At 61.9% G+C, this 8434-nt stretch overlaps 1 protein-coding gene across 3 annotated transcripts in view; it reads left to right on the top strand.

Moving 5' to 3' along the window:
* NECAB2 (N-terminal EF-hand calcium binding protein 2) overlaps positions 1-8218 on the top strand; it is a 31368-nt gene extending 23150 nt beyond the window's left edge. For 2 of the 3 annotated variants that reach the window (XM_037816447.1, XM_037816448.1), the window contains exons 9-13: positions 2438-2491; positions 3165-3277; positions 5933-6010; positions 6875-6966; positions 7646-8217. In XM_037816447.1, coding sequence (XP_037672375.1) covers positions 2438-2491; positions 3165-3277; positions 5933-6010; positions 6875-6966; positions 7646-7674 — 366 coding nt within the window. In that variant the 3' untranslated portion in view covers positions 7675-8217. Of the gene's footprint in view, positions 1-2437; positions 2492-3164; positions 3278-5932; positions 6011-6874; positions 6967-7645 lie in introns of all 3 variants that reach the window. The other variant, XM_037816446.1, reaches the window with a different exon arrangement.
* Positions 8219-8434: the final 216 nt, after the last annotated feature.

An 8434-nucleotide genomic window follows, 5' to 3' on the forward strand; every position in this document is an offset into this window, starting at 1 on the left:
TTTGGAAAAGGGCTCCTCCAGGGCGTGTGGAAATGGAGGGCACAGCCAGGAATGGAACCCTGGGGAATATACTGTCCGTTTTCCAGGCCCAAGGGGAGGTGCCTTGGAAAGAGCAGGAGCGGCCATGGTGGGGAGGGTGCCAAGAGGGCGTCACAGAGAGCAGAGCATGCCGCCAGGGTCAGAGGCCAAAGATGGTGGGGTGGTCTGATCAGGTGTTGGCCAGGAAGCAGCTTTGGTGGCGAGTGAGTGACCAAGGAGAGGTTAGAAACTACCAGCAGGGGGAAATTATTAAGACATGGCATGTCCACGGGGAATAGAAAGCCAGCCTTTCCAGAAACGGCACAGCATCTCAGGACTCCATGAAGGACTCACAACACGACAGTGTGGAAGAAAAACCCAGCTTACTGTAGGGGCTGCCCGGGTTCAAGTGCTGGCTGTACCGCTAACAACTGTGTGCCCTTGGGCCAGTGCCTTACCCTCTCTGAGCCTCCTCTGAAGGTACAGAAAATAATAGGGTGCTCTGAGAAATAAATGATAGTCTATTTTTGACTTAGCAGAGCCTGGTGTGGGGTTAGTGTTTAATAGATGTTAGAAGTTACAATATTCCTGTAATTCTGATACCAAAAATCCACACACTTGCACACGCTGTACCCATAGTCCTCCATCAACCAAGACGGCAGCTGGCGCCCAGCGGTAAGATGGTGATTTTACGTTTCTTCTCCTTTTCTTTTACATCCCTTGCAAAGAGTGCTAGGACTTGCCCGGGTTTGGAGATGGGCGTGAGGGATTCGTGGGGGGCATGGGGGCTCCCCATGAGGGGCCGCGGCGTTCCGGCCTGCAGGGCCGAGGCAGCCGGCTGCCGGGTGGGAGCGGCCGGCGGGGACCCCGCGGCCCGGTTGTCATAGCAACTCGGCGGGCGCCTGGGGCGGGCGGCTCTCGGAAGCTTATTTTTAGCGCCCGGGTCGCCCTAACAACCTGCCGGCGGGGAAGCGCCCGCACCTGGGCGTCCTGGCTCCGCCCCCCGCGGTGCCCACCTGAGCTGCCCCGTGGCCTTCCAGGATCCCATGACCCCACCCCACCCCCACTACCTTCTGCCACCTTCCTGCACCTTCCCCGTCATCCTCTCCTGGTCCTGCCGGGCGGGGAGAAGCCAAAGTGAACCCCTGCCCTCCAAGAGCCCGCAGGTGCCTTACCTGGTGGTAAAAAGATGGAAACAGGCCCTGCCCTGTGGGGCACAACCTCCCCCTTACAAAGCGCTTTCACGCGTGTGTCCCGGGGAAGCTGACAGCGCTCTCCAGCACTGGCTGGGTAATTTGCAGGGCCCAGTGCAAAAGGAACACACATCACGCATTGTCCAAAAAAGATCAAGACTGTGAACGACAGCAGAGCCTCCAGCTCATGCTGCAGCGGGAGCCCTGGAGCCGGCCTGCCCCCCTTCCCTGACAGCCCGGGGCTGTGCTCGCTTGGTGAGAGGCAGGACCCGGCGTGCAAGAGATGGTCTGTCCTCAGGGCGACTGGACGGGAATTCACTCGGGCGTGTTCATGGGGGTGCCCGGGTTGAAGGAAGAGGAGCTGGGGCCCAAGTGTGGCAGAGAGACCCTGAGTTCAGGCCCAGGCCCTGACACTTAGGCAGCGGGCGTGACCTTGGGTGAGTGACCACCTCCTGGAGCCCGGCTCTCAGCTGCGGCGGCCGTCCCGCGTTCAGCCCGCACCCTTGGTGCACCACGGGCCGCTGCGTCCTCTGGCAGGCCCCGGCCACCTGGAGACGGCCCAAGCGCATGTGCTTCCTGCCTTCCTGGAGCACACAGTGGGGCGGCAGCTACCTCAGGGTGGCCTGGGGAATTCAGAGGTGACTGTAAAGAGTTTAGCCCAGGGCCCGGAAAGAAAGGGGGTGGTGGCCCTGGGCGGGGTGGGGAGAAAAGGCCGTTGCCTCTCGATGGCAGATTCCTGAGGTGCTGGGGCTTAGACTGAGGGTGACTAAGGTGAGCTGATGGTGATTCTCAGGGGCACTGCCAGCAGGTGTGGCCAAGGCAGTGTCCTGGATCCAGGACCCCTGAGTCCCTGGAGCTGCCTCACCGAGACTTCCCAGCAAAGCCGAGCCTGCCCCCTGCCCCCTGCCCCCTGTCCCCTGCAGTGAGCCTGCCTGGCCTCTGTTCCTCCCAGAGGCCCTGGATGCTGGCCCCAGAAGGGACTCTCTGCCACCTCCTTTGATTGGTCCCCTCTGTAGCCAGCACTGTGCATGGAGGATGGACAGACACCCACCCGGGGAGGCTGGGCCCCTGGGAGCTGAGCCCCCAGCCCAGGAGTCTCCAGAGGCCAAGGGGCTGGAGTCATGTGGTGGCTGTGGGCGCTCAGATGTCATCATGGTGGGTCCCCGAGGCCTGCCTGGAGGAGGCGGTCTCTGTCTCCAAGGTCACCTTGTGGTTCGTTGTTTCAGACACTTTGGTTTGACCTGCAGCAGCGCCTCTCAGACGAGGAGGGAACCAACATGGTAAGGCCCTGCCCTCTGTGAAAAGAGGCAGATGATTCGATGGCCCCAACCCCCGCTACCCCCCCCCCGACCTCTGTGAGGGTAGGTGCCAGCCCCGGATTTGGCCCCCAGACCATGTCCTGCCTCAGAAGTCAACCTTCCCTACCAGGGCCACTTTTTGAGGCTCCAGATGCTTTGATCAGAAAATGTGGAGCCAGGAACCATGTGGTCAGCAGGACAGGGAGGTCAAGGTGGTGATTTGATCCAAGATAAATTTTACTAGTCATTGGCTTTGTTGCATTCATTCTGGGGACCTGGATGCCTCGTGGGCAGCTCTGGAAACTCCTAGAACCTCTGTAGACACTCTTGTCTATTTTTCAGCTTTTATGAGGGCTGCTTTCTGATTTTCATCTTTAAATTCAAGTTCTTCCCTAAGCAGTTCTAATGTATAAAAATGAAAAGTGTGCATGCTAGGGTTTGTTCTGTGTTTTTTTTTTTTCTTTTTTGGGGGAAGGGGGGGACCAAATTGTCCTGTCCTCTGAAGGGAGGTACTGGGGAGCAGGGTCTGCAGCTGTGCCCCGTGGGGCTGGGAGAGGGCCTGGCAGGGAACCTGCGGGGTGGCAGCCAGGCCTGTGGGCGTCCTGGTCCCCCCACGCCCCCGCCGCCCCCACGCCCATGCGCCCCTGGCCCGCAGCACCTGCAGCTGGTCCGGCAGGAGATGGCCGTGTGCCCCGAGCAGCTGAGCGACTTCCTGGCCGCCCTGCGCCAGTACCTGCGGGGCACCGCCGGCGAGAGGAGCTGCTTCCAGTGAGTGGGCCCCGGGGAGGGGTGCGGGGCCGGAGGTGGGGGGGAGCTCTGCCTGGGGGTGGGGGCGGAGGGCCCGGCTTTACCCCTGAGAGCAGAGCACACCCCACGGAAGTGGACGCTGCTTTGCGGGGTGGCCTGGAGCCCAGACTCGGAGTCCCCTCCCTGACCTCTGCTTACTCACCTGTACAGTGGGGCTGACAGGACCCATGGCCCCGGTGGTGAGGAGGGGCAGAGGGGATGAGGGAGTGAAGGGCGCTTGGCAGGGCCGGGTACGTAGTTGGCACTCACTCGGTGGCCGCTGCTCCTGTTGCCGGCACGTGTATGATGGACACTTGAGCAAGCAGGAAAGGAGGGGTGGGCCGGGCGGACACCCCCTCCCTCACACCCCGGGTCTGGGCTGAGAACTCCGCCAGGAGGTGTCCTCGGCAGGGGGACGAACCAAGGGCTACCAAGGGCTCCCACTGCACCCCGGGTGCTCTGCCCCTCAGCAAAGCCGAGGGTGCGGCCCCCTCTAAGGGGCCCTTTGCCCACAGTGGGCCTGGGGGCTGTTGGCGCGGCCTGCCAGGCTCTCTTGCCTCCCCGGCCCCCAGCCAGCCCTCAGGCTGCTCCCGGTGGTGGCAGCTAGAGCCTCCAAGATTACCCTGCCTCGATTCTTGCCCCTCAGAGGAGTCTTACCCATTCCCCCTTTCTCTTGGGTGCCCACCGTGGGCCCAGGCAAGGCGGTTGCTGTCACCGCGTGTTTATTCTTGGGTGGAGAGGGCAGCCAGCCACGCAGGCAGAGGAGGTGGCTTCCAGCTGGTGCGGGGTGCTGTGAGGACAAGGAATTGGGGCCCTGAGAGCCGGGGAGGCCGGGGAATGAAGCTGCATTAGGTGGAGGGGCCTCCAGGGTTCACGCTGCACTGAGGCCTGGGCCAGGGGAGCCGCCATGCCAGGACCTGGGGCTGGAAAGTCGTGGCAGGTTTGGGGACGAGAGCGCGGCTGGTGTGGCTGGGCAGCGTGACGGGCAAGGGCCCGGGGCAGCGGGCGGGCCCTGCTTGTTCTGCAAGCACTGACCTGTGCTGGAGGCAGGAGGGAGCCCCCACCGGTCTCCACTGGGAGAAGCGTCTCTGGCTGCTGCCCAGGGAAGAGGGGTCGCGGCAGGGAGCGCACCTACAAGCAGGGAGGAGGCTCTGGACAGGGGCCGTGGGGCCTGTGTTGGAGCAGAGCTGACCAGATTTGCTAATGGTTTGGGTAAAACGGGGCCTTCAGAACCTTGATAGAGGGCAGTGCCATGTGCTGGGATAGGGGAGTTGAACTCCATTTGATTGAGGCTTCTAGAGATACCAGAATCCGAGTCTGGAGGTCCTGGAAGAGGGCTGGCAGGGTGGGGCCGCCTAAAGCCCTGTGCCCACTGCCTCCCCCGCAGCCAGTCCCGACCCCTCCAGGCCGAGGCAGCTCGCTGGGCCCCACCCCGAGCTCTTGGCAGCCCTTAGAGGATGGCCCACATAGTTGTAGGGGATTGTTACCGCCCCCAGCCCTTCTTGGGGGCCGAGACCATGTCCACAGGGCCCACACCCAGCCTGTTTGTTGAATCTCCATGTGTCCTCACAGCCCTCATGCTTGCCTGCCCGCCCAACTCTTCCCGCTGTCCCCACCAAAACAGCTTGTGTATCGGCCAAGCAAATGCGATCAGCGTGATTGCTTTCATGGCGCTGCAGTAACCGAAAGTAGAGGAGCCCCAGTGCCCGCAGCGACCTTTGCTGGTCAGTGGAGAGACAGAACCAGCCCCTCCGGCGGAAGGCCAGGCCCCACAGCTGCACATGCAATTTCAGGCTGGGAGTATAATGAACCAATGCCACAATTGGTGCTTCCGGCCTGCACACGGCAGAGCCTGGCATTGCCGATAATTACACAGGGAGCGTCCCCCGTGGCAGGATTCTCCTTCTCGAGGAATGGGGGGAGGGTTGGAGCTAGGTCGGTTTTGGAGCTGACTCTCCCTCCCCCCAGCCCAGCCCAGCCCACCAGTGGGCACATTGCCGCCTGCCTGGGGGCATCGCCCTACTTAAAAGGAATGGAAGGTCTGGGTGTGGTGAGCACCTGCCCCAGCTACCGGGTAGTACGGGGGACACTGGGGGGTCATTGTGTGGCCTGGTCTGCCAGAGTCTAAACCCAGGGCCAGGCCCTCCCTGGGCCTCCGTCACGTGACAACTGCAACATCACGGGATTGTTTAAATGAGACAGTGATTATGAGGAGAGCTTGGTCGGGGGAGGCGGCTCTTGTTTTTAAAGATAGGACTTTCAGAAATGAATACGAAGTCTTTTAAAAGCACATTTCATTATTATTTATTCAACAAAGCATTGGCCCCGCCCCGGTGCTGCCCTCGGTCTGGGGGAGCTGGGCCAGAGCAGCTCGCCGGCCTCGGGGACCTTGGGAAAGCAGCAGCGTCCCCTAAAACGGCCCCCGACCGTGCCCTGTGGGCTGCCTCTGCCGGGCTCGTCTGCTCGGAGGCGCAGGTTAGGCCCGAGCCTGGCTCGGTGGCACCTGCCAGCTCCTGTTCAAGTGGCACAGGTCAGGGCTGGAGGGGAGGGACAGCCGCGTGTCTGCGGTCCATGGGGAGCTGGGGCGGGGGCGTCTCCCCTGCTCTGCAGCCTGCCCCTCTCTCCTCCCCGGGACAGCATTGCTGCCGTGAGGATGGCCGACGGCTTCACCTTCGTTGTCTACGAGTTCTGGGAGACAGAGGAGGAGTGGAAGAGGTGGGCATAGGCCGCGGGCCTGGGTGACGGGGGGCACCCTCCTGGGCCCTCTGCCAGGCCTTGCAGCCCCTTTTCTTCTCACCAGGGTAAACTTGGACAGAGTGTCCTCAGAGGGGATGAAGGGCTGGTGAAGGAAAGGGGGTAGTAATAACGAATCCAGGTCCCAGATTCCAGAGGCCTCTGCCAACGGGAACACCTGTGGCACTCGGCCCATGCATGCCTGGGTCCAGTGGAGGCATGGCGCGGTGTGTGGCCTGCTGCCTGCCCCCCACTGAAGCTGGACTCTTCCTAAAAATGCAGATTCAAGGCCAGCCCCTCTGCTCCCGGGCTGAGGCACAAAGGGCCAGCTGCAGGCAGCTGCTTGTGCTTCCTCATATACACGCAAATGGGGGTTGACAGACCAAGAGCTTGGGGGCTGGGGCTGCCACGGGGAGCGAGTGGCTCTGACAGACTCTGGGTTCCAGCCCTGGCACATTGGCTGACTCTTGTGCATAAGGGACCCCCCAAGGTCCCAAATGTGTCCCCTGTGCAGAGGGGCCGTCAGCACCACCTGCCTCCCAGGGTGAGAGCCCTCATACTTCCTGCAAGGCTTGGCCCAAGGAACGTTCTCAATCAAAACAGAAGGCAGACCTAGCAGTGCAGACTGAACTCCCACCCCAAGCTGAGCCAGAAGGGAAGCTCTCTGTTAAGGATACCCGCTGGGAGACAAGGAACTGCTCTTCTCCCCTCAACCTGCCCCTGGGGCCCACCCCTCTCACCTCCATCCTAAGGCTTAGGGAGACTCTAAGCCCAAGGAGCGGCTCCCACAACCTCACAGCCCTCCACCAAGCCCTGAGAACTAACCCGTGTCCCCCTGGCTTGCAGGCACCTGCAAAGTCCCCTTTGCAAAGCTTTCCGGCACGCCAAAGTGGACACACTGAGCCAGCCCGAGGCCCTCTCCAGGATCGCGGTGCCAGGTAAAGGGATGGTCGAGGGTCTCTGGTTCCGAGAAGGAGCAGCAACCCTCCTCTGGGGGACACAAGCTGCATCAAGAGCCACAGGGAACAGAGACCCCAGTGAGGTGTTGACAAGCTCCCCAGATTGGAGCCCTGTTCTGCTCAGTTAGCTGCAAGCAACGATAGCCCAGCTGGGGGCCCTTGATGCTGAGGCGGGGGCTGCAGAACTGGCCCTCGAGGCCAGGAGACAGGCCCACCACGCACAGCACAGGGGGAAGGGGTGAGGGAGGCAGTGTGGCCCAAAAAGTCCGCTGGATGCCGCTGTGGCCCCCACCACCAGCACTCACAGCCAGACTCACCAGCCACAGCCTGGACACCCAAGCGCCTTTGCACACCCCAAGCAGCTCTGGGGTGGCCTTGCTTTGCCCGATCCCCCGGCCCCCTGCTGCTTGCTGGCTCGGACACAGCTCAGAGCTGGTACTCAGTGAATGAGAGCTGAGAGGTACGGTCAGAGCTCTCCTGCCCCACCAGAGATGAGGGAGCAGAAGTTTCCTGAGGTAGCAGGAGGGGGGGGACTGTCACACTACCTCCCCTATCTGCCCACTATGGCGGCTGCCCCCGGCAGCTTCCATGGGATGGGGGGTGGAGGCTGCCTGTTCTCAGCAAACCCGTCCCCTGACACCTCTCTCTCCGTCTGTAGCTGCTTGGTGCACCGTGGCCCGAGACTGACCACCCCCGAGGCCCCTGGACGAGCCTGCCTGCTCCCCGCCCCTTATTCTAAAGGCCTTCCCTCTTTTCTAGGAACTTTGGTATACGAGCTTTCTTTTCAACACACTTCTAAACAAGAATGTATTTTCCCAGTGTTTGAAGTGAAGGAAACCTGCCTTCCCCCTGGGGTCTCCCCAGGGCTCCCCGTGACCCCACCCGTGTTGGCAGAGCCGGGGCCTTGCTGCAGCCAAAGGTTATGGGTGACGGGGCAGGCTCCCTGGAGCTGGCACCCTGCTCTCGTTCCCGCCTCTCCCACGCTCGCCCCAGCCCCTGCCCTGTCTCTCACCCGGGTAGCAGAGGCTCGGCGGGCAGCACCCCTCAGCTGCACCTTTCTCTTCCCCTCCCCTGCCGGTTGGTCTTCCCGTACCTTGTAGGATTCGTGACCCCCTCGAGCCTTCCAGCTGGCGTAGAAACCTCATAACCACTCCAGTGCTAGGTACACCGCCGGCCACAGACGCCAATAAACTCTGGCTGGGGACGACCGCGTGCTGTGTTTCTCTTTCCTGCTGATGCACGGTTGGGGCGCGGGCCACCACCTGGGGTACAGGGCGGCCCCTCCTTAGCTGTGAGACCTCGTGCCAGGGGCCTTATCTGTAAAATGGAGGTGACAGCCCCCTAACCATTGGCAGCAAAGCTTGTGCCTGGAAACTGGCTGTTCCACCAAGACAGGAGGGCAGGCCTCTGTGCATGGAAGGATGTTGTTACATCCTGGTCCAGAGGC

Source organism: Choloepus didactylus, chromosome 22 (assembly GCF_015220235.1).
Source record: "Choloepus didactylus isolate mChoDid1 chromosome 22, mChoDid1.pri, whole genome shotgun sequence".
NCBI lineage: Eukaryota > Metazoa > Chordata > Mammalia > Pilosa > Megalonychidae > Choloepus > Choloepus didactylus.